Source organism: Lepisma saccharinum, chromosome 11 (assembly GCF_977018435.1).
Source record: "Lepisma saccharinum chromosome 11, izLepSacc3.1, whole genome shotgun sequence".
Classification (NCBI taxonomy): domain Eukaryota; kingdom Metazoa; phylum Arthropoda; class Insecta; order Zygentoma; family Lepismatidae; genus Lepisma; species Lepisma saccharinum.
The window spans coordinates 13486633-13509852 of NC_139239.1; the positions used below are offsets into that span (position 1 = coordinate 13486633).

Sequence of the window (23220 nt, forward strand, 5' to 3'; positions counted from 1 at the left end):
TAATTTAATTCCAGCATAACAATAATCGAGTTTCTGCAGGTATTGTGTCTTAATAGTCGTGTACATACAAATTCCTGCATGTACTGTGTCTAGAAGTCATGAACGAAACGTAAGTTTTTGTTGGCGCTGTGTCTACACTCTAAAAAATGTGCAACGGATTTACTACCAACCAAAAGTGGTGGTGGGAATATGCCACTTCTTTTAGTGTCAATGACGAATTGGTGTTCTAAACCACCATCTTTGGTGTCTTATTATACGTACAATATACTGTCAAACAATAAATGTGGAAGCCTTTAACATTTGATTAAGTGTTATGTTACACCACTTTTGGTAGCAATTTTTTTAGAGCGTAGAAGTCACGTATAATGACTGAATTCCTGTAGGTACCGTCTCTTAGAAGCCATATACGAAAACAGCTTCTGCAGGCACCGTGTGTAGAAGCCACGAACAGAAATTAATTCCTGCAGGAAGTGTGTCTGGAAGCAGAAAAAATATATGTTCGCCTTAATCGTTTGAATTTGCAGCCTTCTTGAGCACATCTTTCTTTCGCCAGAGGAATCTTGAAGAAAAGGCTGACTCCGCTCCCGCCCGAGTTCTAGCCGCTTGAAGATCATCGACTTTACGACGTCTGAGTGAGAATGAGGTCTGCTCCAGAAATGAATTAGCAGCGGTTTTACGATATTGGAATCAAAATGTGCCGCGACAACCTCGCGAGAGAGAGAGAGGATGAGGAAGGGGAAGATCGTCGCAATGAAACAAAAGAATCGCGAAAGGCTTCTCCTGCTTCATTAACGTCACACGCAGATTGAAATATTTGAGAAACCGTCTTCGTCGCTTATGGCGGCACCTGCTAGCAAACGAGCTGGGTGTAAAGTGGCATGTTTAAGGTTGATGACACTCATTAAATGAGAGAGGGAGAGATGTTGCTGTTGCCGAAAACAGCTCGGGATGCTGGAGATGGATGTTCATCTTGGTAGGAGGTCTCCTGCACTGGAGTTTCGTCGCGAAGGGAACGACTGCTTTATGCCATAATATCCCGTAAAAAATTCAGGACACTTTTGAACCCTTGCGCATTATAAGTGCACAATATATGCATTTTATATTGTAATCACAAACTTCGACTTTACCTTACGAACTTTTACCGTTTTAACAATATATAACAGAAAGAAAAGAAAATTACAAATATATTTTTTGCATGGAAACATGCACTATTGATTGTCGAAATATGAATTTACATAAATAAATACACCACAACGGGACAGCTCGTGATATAATGCAGTAGAAAAGTCACTATTAAAGAAAAATTTGCGTCAGAATGTGCTATCTAAGACTATCAATCACTAATAGGAGTGCATACTGTGGTACGAGTGGAAATGCAACATTTTATTGAAATACATCATAAGTATATTACAGTCCCAATAGTTACGACTTGTGTGATTTACTTATCCATTAGCAGGAAAACACAAATTGTTGGTGAAAAAAATTAATGTATTCGATACGAGCCGCCAAAAATGTATATAAGTTCGGTGTAAACCAGGAGGAGAGTGCAAAACGGAACTCCTTTTTCAGGTTACTTTCGTTGTCATTAAGTATTATTGTTTGTATTATGGACCGAGACGGACGTTTAATCGAGAATGAGGTAGGCCTTTACAACTCGAGACGCAACTGAGACTTTCATGTCTCTTCTCGTCTCGATACCATCCCTATTGGTTAATGGGATGGTTAGGAAAAGCTTATTTGGCCTTCAAGAAGATGAGCAGAGTAATTATGCAAAGCTTATTTGACCTTCAACAGGTTGAGCAGTAACTGAACAAAGAATATTTCACCTTCAAGACGATGAGGAGAGCAATTGAGCAAAGCTTATTTGGTCTTCAAGAAGCTGAGGAGGGTAACTGAACAAAGCTTATTTGGCCTACAAGAAGCTGAGCAAGGCTTATTTGATCTACAAGAAGATGAGCACAACAATTGAGCAAAGCTTATTTGCCCTTCAAAGAAGTTGGGCAGAGCAACTGAGCAAAGCTTATTTGGTCTTGAAGAAGCTGAGCAAAGCTTATTTCGCCTTCAAAGAAGCTGGGCAGAGCAACTGAGCAAAGCTTATTTGGTCTTCAAGAAGCTGAGGAGAGTAACTGAGCAAAGCTTATTTAGCATACAAGAAGCTGAGCAATGCTTATTTGATCTTCAAGAAGATGAGCACAGCAATTGAGCAAAGCTTATTTGCCCTTCAAAGAAGCTGGGCAGAGCAACTGAGCAAAGCTTATTTGGTCTTCAAGAAGCTGAACAAAGCTTATTTGGCCTTAAAGAAGATGAGCAGAGCAACTGAGCAAAATTTATTTGCTCTTAAAGAAGCCGATTAGTTACTCTGTTACATTGTTTACATGACTCTTGCTCGCCCCTAAACCCGTCGAGAAAATAAGAGAAATCCTTGCAAGGACACTCGTACTTTTTATGATCGAGTAGGTACTTCCTGTTCGTCCGTTTACAACTCTGTACTTGTTTTCTACGAGGACCTCCCGTGCAAATTTAATGCGAACCCTTACAAAAACATCGCAGCGGTTCACGTCGAGCGAACCCTGTTCGGTTGACTTCACGGCGTACAATTTAAGAGTGCGTAAGGCCTACGCAACAGCTAAAAGGAGTCGTTAACACAGCTTAGGCTATTTCCGAAAACTCCATCAAGACAGAAAGCAATGAATTTCCGAAGAAGCTCGCCGGTGTACGCACCCACACGCGTGATCGCACGCATAGGAGAAAACAAGGAGTCCTGAAGACAGGTGCTTGCGTTCCGAACAACTGTTTCAGATGTGAGCGAGGTGAAATTTTTATGAGTATCCGGCCTTCTGCAATTTTCTCGACTCCCTCAAGGCAACATTTTCGGGCATTGTGTGCGATTTGGGTGCGACGCTGCGATGGCGAATCGCTCTCATCCACCTCGCCCCTCCATCCCCCCCTTAAGACCCACACCCGGGGTTTACGTGCAATCTTAGGAGAGTGGCAACCAAGACGAGACATAAAGTGCCACTGCTCGGAAAAGACAGAGACGCACGAAACAAAGGAGACGAGAGAGAGAGAGAGAGAGAGAGGAAAAAAAGAGAAATAAAGACTATAAAGGAAGAAGTCGCAGGGTGGAAAGAGAAATGAAAGAACCCAGAGGAGAGAAGGGAAGAAAGATGGTGGATCTTGATGAATAAAACATTGACGATATCCCAAGGCTGAAATTTTAAGGTCGACGAATACACCGTTAATCTTAGACTGACACGTTTTCTTTCTCCCCGTGATGCGCGCTGCCTGGTTGATGAATAAGTGATACGCGCGCTCCCGGGGAAGATGCGTGGGCTTACACGCACTTTATGCGTTACGCGCTCGGTTCGGGTTCCTCGGGTGAAATTATACTGCCCGCCGCTGCTGGAGCGTCAACATAGGCTCGGTGGATGCAGGCTGTAGTCGTAATGCAATCAGCCCGACGATATGGACAGTGTTTGTTCTGGCATACAATGTGGTCCAGTTATCCCTATAAAAGAGAGCCAGTTCGCTCTCTGCTTCTCCGACATCGTTGCCATCCCCCGGAAAGAAAAAAGGTGCCACGACTAACAATTATAACATTCTAGAATGTATAACATTATACATCAGCTCTCATCACTCGGCAATGCAGTATAAAACATTTTGGAGAGTGAAAAAATAAAATTAAAAAAACGACAAAATCTATATTTATCAGTAGCATCTCGCAAGCAGCACTCTTCCCAGCTACGGCAATTTTTCTATGAAGGTAAAAATTTTGAGAGTCAAGTTTCATGGAGACAAGCTCCCGTCTCTACATAAGCATACCAGTGGAGTGATCATTCTCAAGACATCCAAATGTCAACATCATTTCAATGTAGTAAACCCTTAACTGTATATTGCATACAAGCGAGGGAGGCTCTAGCGTCTGGATCCATAACTAACTAACTAACTCTCTAGCCTTCTAAAACCCGAAGGTTCATGGCTGCAGCAACACAGGCCTTCCATCTGTCCTTATCTTGAGCAAGATCTATATACTCTTTTCAATCCCTACCGATTCCCTTTAGGTCCATCTCAACGTTATCCCTCCATCTTCGTCTTGGCCTTCCTACAGGTCTCTTACCATCAGGTTTCCCAACAAGAATCCTGTAAACTCCTCTTTCCTCTCCCATTCGTGCCATGTGGCCTACCCACCTAAGTCTTCTTGATTTAATTATTCTAATAATATCTGGACATGAATACAAATTATGTAGTTCTAAATTATGTAACTTTCTCCACTCACCTGTCTCCTCATCCCTTTTAGGTCCAAATATTTTCCTAAGGATCTTATTTTCAAATACTCTCAATTTGTGTTCCTCTTTCATTGTAAGGGACCAAGTTTCACACCCATATAATACTACAGGCAAAATTACTGTTTTGTATATTTTAACTTTTAGTTTCTTAGATATTAAACGAGAAGACAAAAGTTTATGAAGAGAGAAGTAACCATGGCCAGCATAATCCTCTATGGGACTCGTGTTGTTTCAAAAAGGCAAGCATTCCAAGCTTGACACCACATCTAGCAACCTTATGCTACGGTTGGAATCACTGCATCTCGGTAATATACCGTTGAATAGTCTTCGATCTACAATTCACAACACGGTGGAGAGGAATGCCTCGTGGATGTATGAAAGGGAACAAAACCACTACAAAACAAACACAGACAACAATACAGCCAAATACACACCGGGGAAATCCCGAACACACTGGAAGATATTAAAAAATAACATGGTGAATATCCGCAACGCAAGACTGAAAAATCGGACATATTTTCATTTCGATAATGCTATATAGGTTACTGCGTACCAGACACTAAGAGAGCAAAATTGAAGATATATGATGTACAAATATCCTATTTCCATGGACTTCCGGAAGACTCTTCCACGGAGGGGTAAGCAAAGTATTGCTTCCATTTTCCCCACACAATAGAGTTACCCCGTCTAAAAAAAAACTACTTCAGTCTGAAGTTATTATGTTACTGCAATGTTCTTACAATAATTAACCTAAATGAAATTATATGTGTGAAATATGTAATTATAAGTTAACGCGATTATTTTCTTGCCCCATCCTCCCAATGACTGGTATAAATTATAATAAAAAATACAGCATAATCTGATGTTGAAGTGATTACATTTTCTCTTTGTATACGTACCCTTTGTTAGGCTAAAAACATTCACATAAACAATAGTCTCTTTATTAATGCGAACAAAGCACAATAATAATTATTCTCTCATATCAATTTCCATTACGCAGAAAAAAAAAGTAGTTAATATAATGGGATATGAGAAAGTGCATTCACATTTTTTACCTTGCCGTTAGGGGCGAATGAATCGCCTAGGCGAGTAATCGATTTTAATTAGTTAAGTTCATTAATTAGCTGTGCTACTTACGTCATTCTTGCCTTTCAGGTAACAGATTTCTCTATGAGCAGGAGTTGAATGCCATTCGATCCGCTGCAAAGAAAAAGTATGGAAAATCAATTTAGGATAACATTGAAATATTACAATTACGTACACATATATATACATCCAGGCAGCGAGAGAGAGAGAAGGGGAGAGGAAGGATGACAGATGGGGAGGGGAGGGGAGAGAGAGGGAAAGGGTAGAGATGCGAGGAAAAGAAAGGGAAGGAGAGAAACAGAGAGGCAGAGAAAAAGACAGAGGGCGAGAAAAATGCAAATTTGTAAACACACACACACATATAAATACAATTACAAATACTTGTATTCCCTAGAAAAGGGGGGGGGGGATATACCACAGGAGATAGGAGAAGAAGAAGAAGAGAGAGAGAAAACCTTTCTCTTTCTCTCCTTCCTTCCTTCTCCTTCTCCATCTTCTTTTCTGTGAGAAAGGAGAGAGAGAGAGAGATGTCACTGGGGATCACTCTCCCTCCCCCTCTCTCTCTAAAGGAAGAGAGGAGTAGACAAGTTTTGATTTTCAACCAGCCTCCGAGCCGAAGTGGCTAGAACTAGGAAGCCGTTGTGCACTATAGCTTAGCACTCTATGATCCAAAATCGCTAGCGTCCAACACTAGTTAAGGCACGCATGCATATTTAATTGTGTTTGTTCATCTCTTTAATAAATTCACCACTGCTTTGCGAAGCAGAAAACGGACACAAAGACCACAAATACAAAGAAATGAGTTCGAGTCTCTTCTTTTAAGTCCACTTTATGCACAGATAGGCTAACCAGAACTAGACCTACAGTTTAAAGCGGAATCCGAACGGCTATGTTCCTTCACCGTGCACAGATCCCGGGACTCCTTGATTACAAGGCGACAATATTACCACCACACCATCGGGGAGGTCCTCAGACAAATGCTTCAATGTTCAATCCTCTTGTATACCAAGGACAAGGTTAATATCTTACTAGTTTATCATACTATAGTGGTCTGAAACTCATGCATAAAAGTTACTTTCTGACAAGGTAAAAAAATCGTGAAGCTTACAGCCGTGGCTTCCACTTGCACATAATAACTTTACCCTGAAGACGAACTGTTCATGAACCGTTACTCAACTGTTCGCAATTATCTGTTCATCGTGTACGGTTCACTTGTTCATTCCTATGGTTATGATGATTCTGTACTCTCAGCACTTCTTCTAACACGCAAGCATAGCGGAGTTATCATCAGGAAAAGTAATATAAGTCAGAGTTAACTAATGAACTGGGTCATGAGCGACACAAATGACCAGCTCGTTAGGTATTAATGAACGGTTCTGTGTGCTGGGAGATAGGAATCGCAAGGCTCCAGAAGTGTTCATGGGAATTGGTCGTTTGTTGTCACGCCAGAAGACATTTCGCATCCGTTTCCATCGACGATATCTAATACTTTATTTACACGGAATGCTAACATTTCCAAATAGTTAGCGACTCGCGTGTTGTGATTTGAAATTATAACCGGTTCCCAATTTGCCAGCCACAATCTTAATGCAATCTTCCCACAGCATTATTTGTGGACATCCGTGACGGAGTAGTCAAGGTAATGTGCTACAAAGCCAGAGATCTCTGACTCGATCCCTGGGTGAGGCATGGTTGTATCATTGTGTTTATCATAATCGCAAGAAGTAGAAAACTCACGCAACATAACGAAACCCTCCCCTTTATTTGTACCCCTACATGTGGTATCATCCTCTGTAGGACTGAACCTACAGTTTAAAGTGGAATCATAACCACTGTAAAGTGTGCCTCTACCGAACCGGGAACACCTTGATTACCCATCGAGGAGGTTCATTATCACTGACGTCGGCACATAGCATTGCCCCCCCCAAAAAACACTTCAGTTTAAGGTTATCATGTACCTGCAACAACCTTGTAATAATTAACAAATAACTGTGGCTGCAATGATATTATGTGGGTGAAATATAAAACTTAAGATTGGGATTAATTTTCTGCCCCTTCCGAACGTACATGTACATTATTTACAATGGAATTAAAATGACATATATGGAGTGCATAAAATAACATTAATTTATTTTACTTCGCGCCACATTTCGCTAATCGCGAAGATGAGGATCAGTGATGATATGATGAAATTGATGAAGGGACACTCACAAAGAACACCCATGCCCAGGCCGGGATTCAAACCCGGAGACCCTGGCGTTGTATCACGTTGTGCAAATTAACAGACAACTTGAGGTGGCCAAAGGGTAGCATCTCTTACATTCTCTAAAGCATGAGTCCCGGAATGTCTGGAGTAGCGACGCGCAGAGGCGAAAGCTTGTGGGCGGGGCCAGACTAGGTGGGGAAGGGTGCAGAATGCAGAATTCCCCTAGTAATTTGCGAGCTGTCGTGTTTACTACAGAACTACTGGACCAGTCGAGTCGCCCCCTCCCACGCGGTCCCCTTCCCTCCGCGCGTTCATTGGACGAGGCACACAGCCGCAACGTGCGCCCAGGACACGTTCGCGTTCTGTTACTCCAGACATTCCGGAAAAGGAATATAGATTAACTTTTACGGAAATAAATGAATGTCGCATTGGTGGTCTAGAGCGTTGAGCAGTCGGAACAATCACATTTGAAGAGTGGTGTTGAATGTGCACGTAAAGGAATTAGAAGATAAATTAGAATTGTAAACAGTAACAAAAAAAGTTTCTTTATCTGCCAGGGAAGGATACATTTTCGTAAACAGCATATTCGCATGGAAAAGTTATAAGTTAAAGCCTCCTGGTAGAAAACTAATATCGCTGGCGTTATGAGATGTCAATTTTTTTATCTTGACATCATTGAAACAGCAATTTAATTTATTTCCATCCATCTTTCATTATGATCTCACAATTTGGATAGCAAACGCAGGAGAAATGAACCGTGTGTGCAATACAGTACTGTCCATGTTTGGCAAAATAAAATATTCAACAGTTCAAAAAGTTGAGCTGAAACAAATACAACAGACTTGATTTAATCACAATAGAAATGCGGCCTCGCAGGGTTTCACATACAAGATTTCCCACCCAACCGTGCGTCGCTTCAACAAACCCGCTAGACCACCACATCTGGCGCAATATTGGCAGAATGTGTGTGTTTTTTCCTCTCTTTCCATTCTCCCGCAGGCCAGGACTTTGGGGAGCGAGCGAATGGAATTGGAACAAGGGTCGAATGCTGCTCCGTCGTCTGGCGATAGAAGTACGGCTTGATATTGGCTCTGGCGTCCACCACATTCCTCAGGTTTATGATGTTCTCTGCCATAAATCCAGGCGCCCCCTCCCTCTCGCCTCCCTTATGAGCTTGATGGATCCGGGGGGAAATTTTCTCAAGCTTTGTTCCCTCCCTCGCTTTTTTTTCCCTTGTCGATTTTCTTTTGTCCACGAAATCGTTCTCGTACACACGCGCCTGGTAACCAATCTCTCCACGTTCCCAATGCCAACGCATCGAACGTAGGAGATGATTGTTTTTTATTCCTCGAGGTCCAGATTTGGTCACTTTGTATATCGAGGCCATTTGCGGCAAGCGGTTACCCATACGTTGCGATGTGGGTGTACAGGGTGCCACGTCTCTCACCCCTCAGGTCGATAATCCTTAGGGAGGAGGGGTTTCGCCATTCCCGGTATGGTTGAATAACTACCTCTCATTCTGGATGATGAGCAGCTTTTGGTAGGGGACGAGCAACGAACGATTACTAGAGATTTATTGAACATAAGCAGTAATGATATAGAACCCCTGCGGAATGTTCTGGTGTTGTTTTCCCAATGATTAATCTGGAACACTTTACGACTCATCTCAAGTTCATCTTGTTGGAGTGATTTCAATTTCTCCTCCCTAACCTTAGTCCCTTCACATCCGTTTCTTCCCACTTTCTCCTTCCCCTTTTCACGTATGGCCTTCACTTCCTCCATCCACCTGATCACAATTCTCTTGTATACATTGTACCCTCAATTTTGACCATCTTTTTAATTGCGTTCGCATGTCTTATCCATCCGTCCGTTCAGCATTCTTTTCCGAGAACTTAATTCTTCACTTATCAACCAGTTAACCTTCTTATTACCGACTTTTGGACCTTAGTTAATTATCGTGCAAACTCTCGTGTTACCATTTGTTGATGAATTGATTTTGTGCAACTTTTGGCTAATAGCGACTATGAGAATGAATTATGATGAAATGCTCAGGCCGGTATTCGAAACCAGGACCCCTGGCGTCGTAGCGCGCTGTTTTATGTTAAATGTTAGTCTGCCATCACGGATCCCGAGATGGGGAAACTTTTCAGACCATATCCTTCATACGAAGGCTCCAGGGTTCACCCAGACTTTAATAAAATGAGGGCGTAAAGGAAGTCGGAGCGTGGTGCTGATCACATCAACCCCACAATGCCCTAGGTTATGTACGAGTAGATACCAGTGAGACATGGGAATCCACATCCGATATTTAAAATAATAATAATAATAATAATTAGAACTATATGAAATTATTTAAAAGGAATACCACAATGGGTGAAAGGGAATTTGTAGAGTTTGATAATACCTTTGCTCAAATGTAAGTATTTCCATTATTTTAATGCAGACAGTAGGTATAGATCGAGTCTTCACTTGATTGGAGGACTGAACCACAGATGTTTATCTTCGATGTTCACAGCTGAAGAAGCTACGAGAATAGTTACAACCTGTGTGTTATGCAACCCCGCACAGCAATGAAGTTCTGCCGGTAACATAAACATTAGGATACGAGCTGTGGGGTCGGGGACTGAGAGAGGTTTTGGATGTAGAAAGGACGGACGAATCTAGAAGATTTGGATAGTTCCCTGGGCGAGAGTAACCGAAGCCGTGCCTGAACGACTCTTCAAGGTCCACAATACGATGTAACCTCACAAGGAAACGGGAAAATTGTCTCAGTTACTCCATCCTGACCTGCTTGTTATGCATGACCTGACAGCTACTCGCACGTGATATGGAATTATGTCGAGGTTGGAGCACTTTATCACCTGCCATCACAATACGCATAACAGGCAACCTCACCGCTGCCGCGAAACTTGCAGAACATGGATGCAATTTGCCAGTCAGCTCTCCCTTTTGTAATTGGGAACAATGCTCACGTACGCGAGAACCTCTCTCGATTGCAAACACACAAGATAGCTAGACAGCCGTACGTGTAAACAAGTGCATACGCGATGTAATGGTATCTTGCCTATGTGCGTTAAATAATTCTCCTCGCTTCTTCGCTACGGACATAGGTCTCCAAGCCTCCAGATAAAAACGCATCTGTAAAAGTACAGCCATAATCAACTACCTACCGTTCTACGATTATATATACGTATATATATATTCATGAGGGTGCACTGGACTTTTGACATGTGCCAACAAAGCAATTTTCGAACATTCCTCTCTTTTCAAAAATCCCGTTGTTGTTATGGTTGTAACTTGGGGCTCAATTTTAGGGGGAGATCATAATCGAAAAGATTCCCAGTCGATAGAAATAGCGTTAAGGTCTATTAACCTAAATAACTGATATGTTTGCAAAATCATAAACATTAGTCTTTGTCACTTTACTTCGCAGATCCCAGAAGTTTAACTTCTAAATTTTAATAAAGCTGAAAATTTGCGGGGTGGATGACGGGGGAGGGCGTGCCCCACTCCCAGTATACAAAATCTTCCTTTCAAGTCTGGTGGGAGAGGTCCAGGAATCGAATCCCAAAATTGTGCGGCAATGAGGAAGATGGAGGGGGGGGGGGGTACTCGAAAAATAGAAGCAGCGTACTCAGGTTCTTCTGGCTCATTTCTAGGGTACGGAGGACTTACAGGACAGACTGCAGAAACCGGGCGAGTTCCGAACGAACCTCGAAGGTAACGCATAAACAGGATAAGTGTGTATCACAGCAGTCCAACACTCGGATGACGGATGCTAATATTATTATTTGAGTCATCGAAATTAAAATTATGGGTGCGTGAGCACTTAGGCGATTTGCAACCCGTCACATTATTCGGGACCCTTCACCATCAACACCCGTCTGAGAACTATAATCTCCTTGCCCAGGTTAAACACTGAGACTGTAAAGGACTCAGCACATACGTATATGGACAAAACACAGCTCTACAAACGACTATGCTGGTCGTAGGAGCAGGCGCCAGAGCTTCGTTGGCCTGTAGTTACAAGTTTCTGAAAGGTCTCCCTTTACAACCCTGAACTTATTATTTTTCCCAGAGTTGCGCTGCACGTAGTTCGGATAACGATTACAAAACGAAAGCAAAACTACGTTATTCGTGATTTTCTTTTGGCGGGCAAAATATTTACAAAACACGCATACGGCAACATTTCATACACACCATTAAGCCAGATTCATTAGCAACGCCCATTAGCAAGAACAATCGACCAAGTTTCGTTATCACCGGTACTTAGAAGTTGCAATCTGCTTCCGTAAAGACCCAACAGAGTGAAAACTCCAACCCACTCCCTCCGCATGACGGGAACCTCCTTATGTGTTTCCATGGGCGGGTTAAACGCTCGGTCACCCCTTTATAATGCACGATTCGCGTGACATTTGAACTTGCGCGCTGTGTTACTGCTTGATGAAGATTGGTATTGATATTTTCTCCGTGGAGCCCCACGTAGTTAAATATCATTTTGTCAAAGAGCCTAGGGGGGAGGGGGTAAAGGCTAAAAAGTCAGCCCGGCAAGCCATTAAACAAAAACAAACGAATAGTAATATAAATCGAAAATAACACCACCTTCTGAGGAAAGGTAACAAATGATGTTTGTAATTGGAAGAGAATTCCGAAATCCGAGATTTTTTTTGCAATTTTTCCCCCGTTGTTTTTCCTTCTCGTTTATCCCTCTTTGAAACCAGCTGAAACGTAAGAAGGAGAGAAAAATGGAGAGGGGGGAATCTTTCCCCCTGTCTGAGCGTTGAGCGTAAATTATTCGGCTTTCTGACAACTTATTAAAATGGAAACAGCATTTAACATTGTCATCTCCCGTCTCCCTAATGTTTTCCGCGGAAGCATCCCCCGCTTTCGGCAGCTCGCATCTCGTATTACAAGGCGGAGGAAAACGCCTTCTGACATTTGGGATGAGGAGTGTGGGAGAAGGACTTACATCCGAACCGTTTCCTATTTTACTTCTTTCTTGCGCCACTTGAAAATTAGCAGTATCCATCTATACGCAATTCCCGCTGAATCTAGTTACAAGAGGGAAAAAACTAGGGCTGACTCGATACCAATATCTACAGTATGTATCGGTTAGATTTCATTTGCCGATACCGGGCTATACTTTGGCGGTGTATAATTATCCTGGAAGTTATGCAAAATTCGAGGTTTCCATTGACTGATTTGGTTTATTTAACTTCTCATTTCTGCCACTTTTGGTTAATCGCGAAGCTGTAGTGATGTAATGATGAAATTAATGAAGGGACATTGACAAAGAACGCCCATGACCAGGCTGGGATCCGAACCCGGAACCCCTGGCGTCGTGGTGCACTGTGCTATCCACTCCGCCACGTAGGTCGGCAAGTTTCCATTGATTTTGTACTAATATTATGACAAAAACTATAAATTCTGATGTAATTTTTGTAATATTTTGAAACAAAACTCTGGGAAAATGATGCTTACAATTGGGGTGGTACACCCAACCATTAATATTCATCAATATTTTGAACAAACTTTGATTGTTACAATTTTCAAGCATCGCTATCGATGGGAATCGTCAAGAGTATCTGTATCGGTTCAAAGTAGTATTGGCTCCCCAACCCCGAAAAAAAATCGCAAGTGAACAGACAAGAGACCTTATATGCATCTAGAGACTATAGTTCGCGAGATATGAGTAAATAGATGGTTCACCATGCATTCTTGCCTCTCTAGAACAAAATGACAGAAAATTCTGAATAATATTCACGCAGAATTTTCCCACCTGTCTTTCGTTTAGATATCAACATCAAGCAGACAGACCAGTCGCAAAACACTTTTTTTTTTTTCCAACAGCTTTTTCCGTTTCACATTCCGTTGCCACACGTTCGCATGCACAACAAAGTTAAATTGGCCTTCATCAACTTTATACAAACATTTATAAACGAAAACCACAAAACTAAAGAGCATTTTCCGCAACGAAACCCTCTCGTCATTTTTTTCCCTTATTAATTTGCAACATACGTTACCTATTCTTTTTATGTTACCGTAGCCTTCGTTAAATGAAATTGCCCTGACCTTAGAAAAACTTATTTGCACGTTGATTCAGTAGCGAATTAATTGGAATATAACTTCTTCCATTGTAGCACAAACAAACACTTAATGAGACACATACACAATTAGAACTCACTCATATATAACCATGAACGTGTGATCACTTTTTCACTTTATATACATTCATACACACACATGAACACCTTCAGTGTGGTATTTGAAATATTTTCAGTGGGGGGGATTCTTGAAGCACCTGGTCTATATATACATACACATATACACCGGCGATTAGGGTGGGGGGCGCACTGCGTTAAACCTTATCTACCAAGGGGAAGTAATGCCCCCCCCCCCCCCAGTTTTGGCACCTTGCCCCTAGTTTTGCAACCCAATGTCCGCCACTGATACACACACACACACAATAGGTTTCTTCCCCAGGAGTCACAAACTTACAAGAAGGGGTTGATGCAGACACCAGAGGGTGAATTCGCCTCTTCCCACCTTCAAATACGAGCCTGTGTGCGTGCATACATATGCGTATGAGTGTGTAAACAGTGGCGGCGATTAGGAGGGCGAGGGGCCCACTTTTCGCCACTTTTGCCCCCGCACTATACTAAACCTTATATACAAATGGAAATATACTGCTGTCTTTGCCCCCCACCCCGGTTTTGAAACCCAATCGCCGCCACTGTGTGTAAATATATAGCTGTGCTACTCAAGATGTTAGTCGAAGTTTTAAACAGGGTGTCTACAAAGGACTACATTAAAAATAGTCCTCTGAAACAGTATCGTTGGGGCGAACATATTCGAAACTTATTTTAGCGAATATTTTAACTCTTGCACTTGTATTTTGAGTGCCTCAAATACACTATATTCTGAAGTTCCAGTTACATATGCTAGTGATTATTCAGCAGCACTTTATGAGTTATCGTAATGGCCACGTCTAAAAATGTCGAGAGTTTTCTTAAAGATGAGGTCGTGCTTCCCCTCTCGGTGACACCATTTTGCTGACTTCACAGAGACAAAATGGCCGACGGAACTTTATTTGGCGTAAAAATAAATGTGTGAAGAGATCATTCAAAAAGTGTCGACAGATGGCACATAGCATTAGTATATGCATGAATGGTGTAATGTCTGTGAGAGTTACAAGTGTGCATCAGTAAACTGCTTTAAAAAAAGCAAATTTTCAAATTTTGTGTTGTTCACAAGTCTATTCCTGAGGATTGTAGGCGCAGTGAAAGTATAAAGGTTCTGTGCTTTTTTACTCGGCTGAATCGCTGAAACGGATAAGAGATAGAGAGGGAATAGGGAGACTTCTCATTGGCTACTGGCTGGGGGCAAGCTGACGATGGCAGCCTTTGGTTAGTCTGCATCTCCGCCTCACACTTTTTTCCTTCTCCTGCGACGCCCAACCTGTCACGGCCCGGGTCTTTGCCCATCCATCACTCATCGTCAGGGAGATTATCCCACCCTGAATGGCTGGCGCAAGCAAGAAGAGCGAGACAAAAAAATTACGGAGGGGTTGAGGGCACCATCCACCCACGCAACCCCTCCAATTGATCCTAAGTGAGACTCGCACCCAATGAAGTGTGACGCGCTTGCAAGAACCGAGAGGGTGAGATATGGAACCTGGGGGGTAGCATGTAAATCACCCTGCGACCACCGATGTCCGGGAAAAGCCGCCACAGGGATGGTGGTTGACGTGTTTGATCTGTGACCATTAAGGAAAGGGTTGAACGCCACTGGATGTGATAAAATGGAAGATCCGTTGTTGGCTGAAAGGAAAAGCTGATGTGGCGCAGTAAGGGCTACTACATAAATTGTAAAGGAAGTTCTGTGCAATCACATTATATATATAAAAAAAATGTATTCGTGAAATGTTGATATTTATATATATGACTGTAACTTTAAGATAGAATTACTCGCAATTTGAACTCCAATGAATCACCGTTGCAATTTCATAAAATAAGATGATGTCATCATAAAGAAAGACAAATTTCAAGTCACATGAAATACAATCTACATTTTCGTACATATAAAATTTGACCGTGCCAATAACTGGAAGATATGCACATTTATTGTAAAAATAAATATTTCACCTTAATTTGGATATTTGGAATATTTCTGCTTCATGCAATGAAAATGGCTCTATTCTTAAATATACAGAATATAATGTACGATATTCAATGATCAATCATAGTAACAAGTCAACATTAAAAATGGATTTCAGAATTTTGTTGCCCGCATTGTTCGAATCGCTTTCAGCGTAAATATAAGTTACGGCGAAACGAGATTAGAAATTAACGTGTGTTTCCTATATCAACAATGGCAGTGGTGCCTTAGTCTGTGATCTATGATCCTCTATTCTCTTCTGTCGAGTTTTCCATAATTTTAGCTTTTCATTTGTCAATTTAAGGATTATTTCATACAGGAAATGGCAAATCCCCTATTTACGTATCCTTTGAGAGGCTACATTGTCGTGGCTCAATCTGCAAAGGGACATCCACTGAAGATAACTGCTTTGCAAGGAGGACAAATATGGTAAAATTGCTTTGCAAGGGGCACAGATATTGGTAAAATATGGCAAATATATTAAATATATTTCACTATATGACACAATTTGGTCTGAAAGTTATAACTAAGGGTCTACGGTGTACTTAGCCTTGGAGTACATATACAAATCCAGGCCTAAACATGCTCCATCTACATGCCTTTGCCATTATTCGATAACAGCACACTTCGAATACTTCTCTTCTTCCTTGTCGCTCCAACGGTACATGTATCACATAAACCACGCATCATACGCACTCTTTCATAAATCTTTCCCTTGTGTTATCTGTTGTAAATCCTGTAAATTTTAGTAATAGTGGCGGGGCCAAGATAAGGATTACTACTCAACGCTGTTTCCTTGTATTTTCATTGCATCCACGAGGAGAACCAGATCTTTGGGCGAGTTTCAGGAACTCGTGTTCAATATCTCCGCCACGGATCTTCCAAACAGCACGCAGGGAGAACGCTGGTTTGTTGAAGGATGCTGGATCGTATCTTTCGTTAGAAAACATCTGGAAAATCTCCAGGATCAGGAGACGTGTAGCGCATGCCTCGTGGCAGTGGTAAGGGATTAGTTTTCTTCTCTGGAAATGTGTAAACAGTCATGTGGGTGTGGACGCAAATGGTAGGATTCTGATAGCTACTCTGGATAGAGGTAGTCGTCACGTCCCTAAATGTTCTTAGATATCTTAAGAGATCGATGATTCATACACACACACCAAAGAACCTCCTAACACACCCAAATTTTCCGTGACATCTTCCCTAATATTTTTCCCAATTCATGGTCATTTTGACACTAAATTTAACATTATTTCACAATCTTTCACCCCCAGATTGGAAAAAAGAAATCTGCATATACTACTGGAAAGACTGGCACCATTGCCTAAACCATGTGGTCTTACAGTGCTTGTCGAACGTTGACATTTCTGGCAGAAACCACGCTGCGTTGTCGCTACCTGCTGTCAGCCCCAGGTTTGGAGGGACGCCAGGCTACATATAAGCTACTACAGAATCCACAAATGTGCGCACAGCTCACTAACCACCCCCACGAACACTATGCAAAACGAGTTTCTTAATAAGTCATAGAACAGTGAGGATTAAACTAGAAGTGGCAACACTGCGTGCGTAAGCGCTGTTTCTCTGTTTCCCATTCGATCCAGCAGACATTTCCTCGCTTTCTATTGACAGGGGAACTGCCGAGTGATCGCTAACGTGGGAAATGCGCTAAAAGGTTGTACCCAACGCGGCATATATAATAGGAATAGCTGAATGCTACTCTGCATTGTTGTGCATAAGTTTGTACTAGCGATGCGTTTTGATAATTTAGTACGATGATCTATTGATATTTGTTTTAGATCCGTTAAGAAATATAGATGCTCTAATAGTCTTTCAACCTTATTGCATTTACATTCCTTAAAACTTGAAGTTGCTTTTCTACCTTTGTATATTAATTGCGATTATATGAGGTTGAATGGTGCATCGACAGAATACAAAGAATTCGAACCTACGACCTCTGGATAACTACTTCGTCACGGACGCTGATCGTGTTCAGATTCGAAATCCGTTCGCCATAATTCAAAACTCAAAATCTACGCCTCCATAGGATGGTAAGTTAAAAGTTCCCCGTGCACTTTGAACCATGCCATGAGGCATATACGGGGGTTGCTGGAGGTGATGTGATCACCACGCTCCGGCCGCCTTTACGTCCCAGGGTTGCCTCCAGGTACCCATTGATGCTGGGTGAGTCGCGTGGAAAACGGCGGGAAAATTCAGTCCTTGGATCATCACCCCTGGAATCGAACCCGGTTCTCCAGCGTAGCAGTCAGGCGCCCTATCGAACAGACCACCGTGGCTCCTCCTTCGGTTGGAGATGCTCATTAATTGAAGTGAATGCGAAGGAAGGGATCACGCAACTTTTGCGTTATAATCAGCACTAAATCGTCAAACAGGTCAAAGTGAGGAAAACCCAATTTTAATTTTTTTGCCCAAAATATCACCGCTCCCTACAAAGGAAGGTTCGAGTGGTGTGACTACTACGTGAGAAAGTCCCCAAGTAAACTAAATTACCGGCGTGTCGAATACGGATCGAGAACCTCTCTCCACCTTATGAAATTAATCTGCTAAAAATTACTCGCAAAATAAGGAGCTTACATCGTGATTGCGATCCGTTAAGAAGATGGAAATATTAATTAGCGTATCTGTAGCAGCATCCGCACACCCACCTCTTTTTTTTTCTTCTAGAAATGCACTTGACTACTTCTGAAAGGTGCGATTGTATGTATAATTACCAGTTTAACGCTCCGTTTAATTACCTCATAAATGGTTTGTTTCGAAAGCATTATTAAGCTCCTGTACCGTCTAGGATACCGTTTCCATGGTTACCGTTCGACAGAAGAAGATCGTGGGGTCGTTCGGACGCCTTTTTTTGACAGGCACCTAGCTTTAAACTTTCTTTTCCCTCGTGGGTCCAAACTTTCGTGAACTTTGCACGGAACCTCCAACATACTGATTTTGCGGACAAGATCGTCATTGTTGCCAGTGGATGGATTTATGTCAGCAAATTGTTTTCTGAATGAATAATATTAAATATTAAAAATAATGTAACGAGGAGGCGCTGAAGAAGATCAGGTTTCAGCTACAAAACTGTTCACATACATTTTAAAGCTCTCCAACACCACCTAGCGGTCCAGATTCAAAGTTTTATAGTCATGAAAACTCCGGCATATATATATTTTATTGTTAATGGGTGTAATGGGAACGGTGCTTTAAATAAAGGATCAATAGATATTTGCAGAACTGCATGAATTTCTTATGGAGAAAGAGAACGATTCCATTCCACACCACCGTCTTGGCATCTTTGAAGCGAATCTCTTCGGTAGATTTGTTGCTTTAAGTACACTTTAAGTACAGCAAGGCTAATCGGGTCTGGACCTACAGTTTAAAGTGGGATCCATCACGGGTTCGATCCTTGTTAAGAGTTCAGTACAATGCATAGTGGTTCGGATCACACTTTAAATTGTAAGTCACACCCGTATTACCTTATCACAGCGTAAACTGGACTTCAAAGAAACAATACTTCATCGCCTACCTTACTTCGGTTCGTATGCTTTGACAACATCAAGGGTAGGAACTCTCTTTAATTTCATACATGTCTTAACGAGACACACATAGAAAAATTTCTTCACTTACCTCAAACAATACGGACATAAGACTTGTTCCGAATTAGTTTTTCTCGCATTTACTCAAATTTGAAGTATTCTCCTGATATTGCCGATAAGATGTTGTGCACAGATGGATACATAGTTGTGCAATGTAACTTGCTTAATATCACTCCCAACACGATTGGTGCTGTACGTCAAAATTCCCCTGACGTCAGTTTTCATCCAGAAGCAAGGCGGAGATATAATGCATACCAAAACTGTGCTCATAATTTGACCTCACACTGCCTTTGAAACATTCAGAAATCTTTGAACTTCAAATTAATTCATATTTAATCTCAAAGGTGTGTATCATTCAGAATATACGTTAGCATTCTCCTTTCGTGCAGTCTTTCGCACCGCAAGGTTCGAGTGTAATTTGTGAAGAACACGTGCTCTCGAGATCAGAAGTATGTGTCATGAACCTTGCGCCGTGTTAACCTGGCAAACTTACGAGAAGCTAAATCCTAATGGAATACACTAATTCACTTAAGACATCATCAAAGGTCAAATATTTACAGAAACGAGGAGACGAGATTGAAATTAACATCGTCGGAGAACATTTGCATTGCTTTTCAGTAGTTTCTAATATCTGTGTTTGTCCATAATGAAATCCAAACGGGAGTGAATGTTTCATGTCGAAAGAGGAACGAACTTGCGGGAAGACTAAAGTAATCACCATGTAACATGGAGAAGAGTGGGTGTTGAAACTCATAATTGACAAACATAACGTGGATTTCTTCTAACACCAGGGGAGGAGGCGCGTCTGGGCACTGAGAGGAAATAGGAGGAGGGGGAGGGCATTTTGGGGAGGGCAACCACCGGACAGACAAGCGATGCTCCAGCTGAAAGATGCTGGGATGACGTGTCTCAAGTTTGACGACGATGTTCCACTTTCAATCAAGCGTGGAAACAACTTGCATGAGAGAGAGAATCCATTATCAGCTTCCGAAATAGAAGGGAGCGTGCAGATCAGTGTTGCAAAATGAGGAGAAATGACTCTAGAAGCTTCAAAACTATTGCAAAGATACATGACCAAGGGAGTTTTCGACATATTTTTTCTCTCGTCCTCCTATTTCACAGTACCATCTGTATTTCAAACTTGAATTAAATAATCATCACATTTGACAACATTTTAAAATAACTACAATTATATGTTTTAATCTCCTTCAATGCTCATGACGTCTCATGTTAATTAAAATAATTCCAAAAGAGCAAAGAATAATGCAAAGCCTGTGAAGATATACTTTTAGAGATACAAAAAAAAACTGATTTTAGTACTTTCCCGATAACGTAATGTTTAAGGTATCACACGATCTTGTTCGCTTTCCTATAGGCAAAAATTAACTGCCTAAGATCCCATTTGAAACGTACGTCTGTTGTAGATTTGCTTATGTATCTGCCTCGGTGTATCTGCTCGATAACGACGGTCCCATGTTCGAATCGTGCTCTGGACATTGATGTTCCTTCGTCAACTTCATCTTATCATTATTTATCTACATCGCCTCCATTAGCCAAAGTGGTAGAAAATCGAATGAAAATTAGAAGAAAACGAAAATTTGCATTTTGTTTTTATCTAAAAAAATTGTTTACTTTTTTTTCTTTTAGGTGGTAGGATATAACTACAAAGTTGGGTCCCAAATTTCTGCTGATGGATATAAAATCGAATGCACGAAAGGAAAACATTGTACGTGCTCTAGTGAAATTATGCAGCCAGAGATGGCAACACTGACGGAGCTTCTGTATCAAAATATGCATTGATGGGCGAATCTAGCATGCGATTTCAGCTGATGCATGCGCCTTCATACATGCGAGTGGTTATGTTTGCAAGGGTACCGTGGAGGAAAGGAGGGGCTGTTAACTTTGATTTGTCTAAGAAGGGGGGGGGGACACCCAATCCCACTTTTCTCCAAAACTCACATCTTTATGTATATTCCCCTGCCCTGAGTACGTTAGCATCTGCCGTCATCTCGGAAAGACACGCGATGAAATAACTTAAGAGAGGGGAAACGCACTTAACTTCTGATGGATGTCGTACAAGTGTATTTGCTGCTTGAAAGATGGGGGGAATCTCCTTCTGTGCGGAGATGCACGTCATCTGTGAAAACAGCAGAACGCATCCGCCGTTCGGCAAATGTATTTCCGATAGAAACAACAAATGTGCGTTACTCAAGTTTTGCGGCAGGGACTGGAAAAAGGTATGTTTTACGTCAAGGCACCCCCTCCCCCTGCCACTCCCCGTTGCTTCGGAAAAGGTATTGTTGTTTCTTGCATCTTCGAACAAATCTCCGAAGTGGTCCATATGGTTTGGGGGGAGGGTTAGGTATGGATTTTTTGCCAAACTATGCTGAATGCTTGCAAAGAAAAGAATCACGATGTATGTCAAATATCTGTATATATGAAGAACCTTTGTTCCCTGAATGCACGAACAAACGACAAACGTTGTAGTGTTCTTTAAGGGCACAAGAAACCACAAGAAATTACAAGTTTGTATTTTGAATCAACATTTAGTGTTCCTTAAGACAACTAGAATCCTCATCAAATTACAAGTTTGTAGTTTCAATCAACATTTAGTGTCCCTTAAGACAACTAGAAACCACATCAAATTACAACTTTGTACTTTCAATAAACATTTAGTGTTCCTTAAGACAACTAGAATCCACATCAAATTTCAAATTGTAGTTTCAATAAACATTTAGTGTTCCTTAAGACAACTAGAATCCACATCAAATTTCAACTTTGTAGTTTCAATCAACATTTAGTGTTCCTTAAGAGAACTAGAATCCACATCAAATTTCAACTTTATAGTTTCAATCAACATTTAGCGTTCCTTAGGAGAACTAGAATCCACATCAAATTTCAACTTTATAGTTTCAATCAACATTTAGTGTTCCTTAGGAGAACTAGAAACCACGAGAAATTACGACTTTGTAGTTTCAATAAACATTTAGTGTTCCTTAAGAGAACTAGAAACTATAAGAAATTACAACTTTCTTAGTTTCAATAAACATTTAGTGTTTTGTTTCTTAAAACAACTACGGGGCCTCTCCGATGGCGCAATGGTATCGTCGTTGCCTTGTAATCAAGGGGTCCCGGGTTCGATACCTGGAAGCACATAGTGGTTCGGATTCCACTTTAAACTGTAGGCCCAGTCCCGATTAGCCTTATTGTGCATAAAGTGGACTTAAAACAGCAAATCAATCAATCAATCAATCAATTAAAACAACTACGAACCACAAGATATTACAACATTGTAGTTTCAATAAACATCTAGTGAATTAAAATAACACTAGAAACCACAAGAAATTACAATTCTGTAATATGAATCAACATTTCGTGTTCCTTAACAACACCGGAAATGACAAAAAAATGGAAAGTATAAGAAACTACAACATTCTAACTCACTTGACTCGACGCTTAGCTCTTCAACGTTTTAAATCGATGTCTCCAATCATAAGTGCAAAGTATAAAACAACATATCTTTTATAAGCAATACATCTACACGATGTGGAAAATTGAAAAAAGAATCAACACACTGCCAATCGCCTTCCTATTAGAATATCAGCACCACGAGGTTCAGTTGTTGAGAAAGTGTGGAGCCAGTCACTTGCATCCTGAGGTCTATAACAGGTCTTGGCAGGTTAGACAACTTCCGGTGCATTACATTTCCATTACCACTCTTAATGTACTCTGGAGTAGTTTACGCGGTGAGAATTTTCGGGTGGTAAAAGGCGCAACGGAGACGATGGACAATGACCTTCGCTCGCGAGGTGCATAACCCTTTGAGGGCCGTTTAATATTCTAGGGTGTTGATCACTAATTACACGTCTCGGTCTAGAGTTTCCTCTTT

General features: G+C 41.4%; 1 protein-coding gene across 9 annotated transcripts in view; it reads right to left on the reverse strand.

Annotated features, from left to right (window-relative positions):
• Positions 1 to 23220, reverse strand: part of LOC145994644 (semaphorin-1A-like) — a 487954-nt gene that overhangs the window by 130585 nt on the left and 334149 nt on the right. For all 9 annotated transcript variants that reach the window (XR_014442390.1, XM_083130750.1, XM_083130748.1 and 6 more), the window contains exon 5: positions 5424 to 5486. Coding sequence is in view for 8 of the 9 variants with exons in the window: in XM_083130750.1 (XP_082986876.1) it covers positions 5424 to 5486 (63 nt within the window). In the remaining variant the exon portion in view is untranslated. The remainder of the gene's footprint in view (positions 1 to 5423; positions 5487 to 23220) is intronic.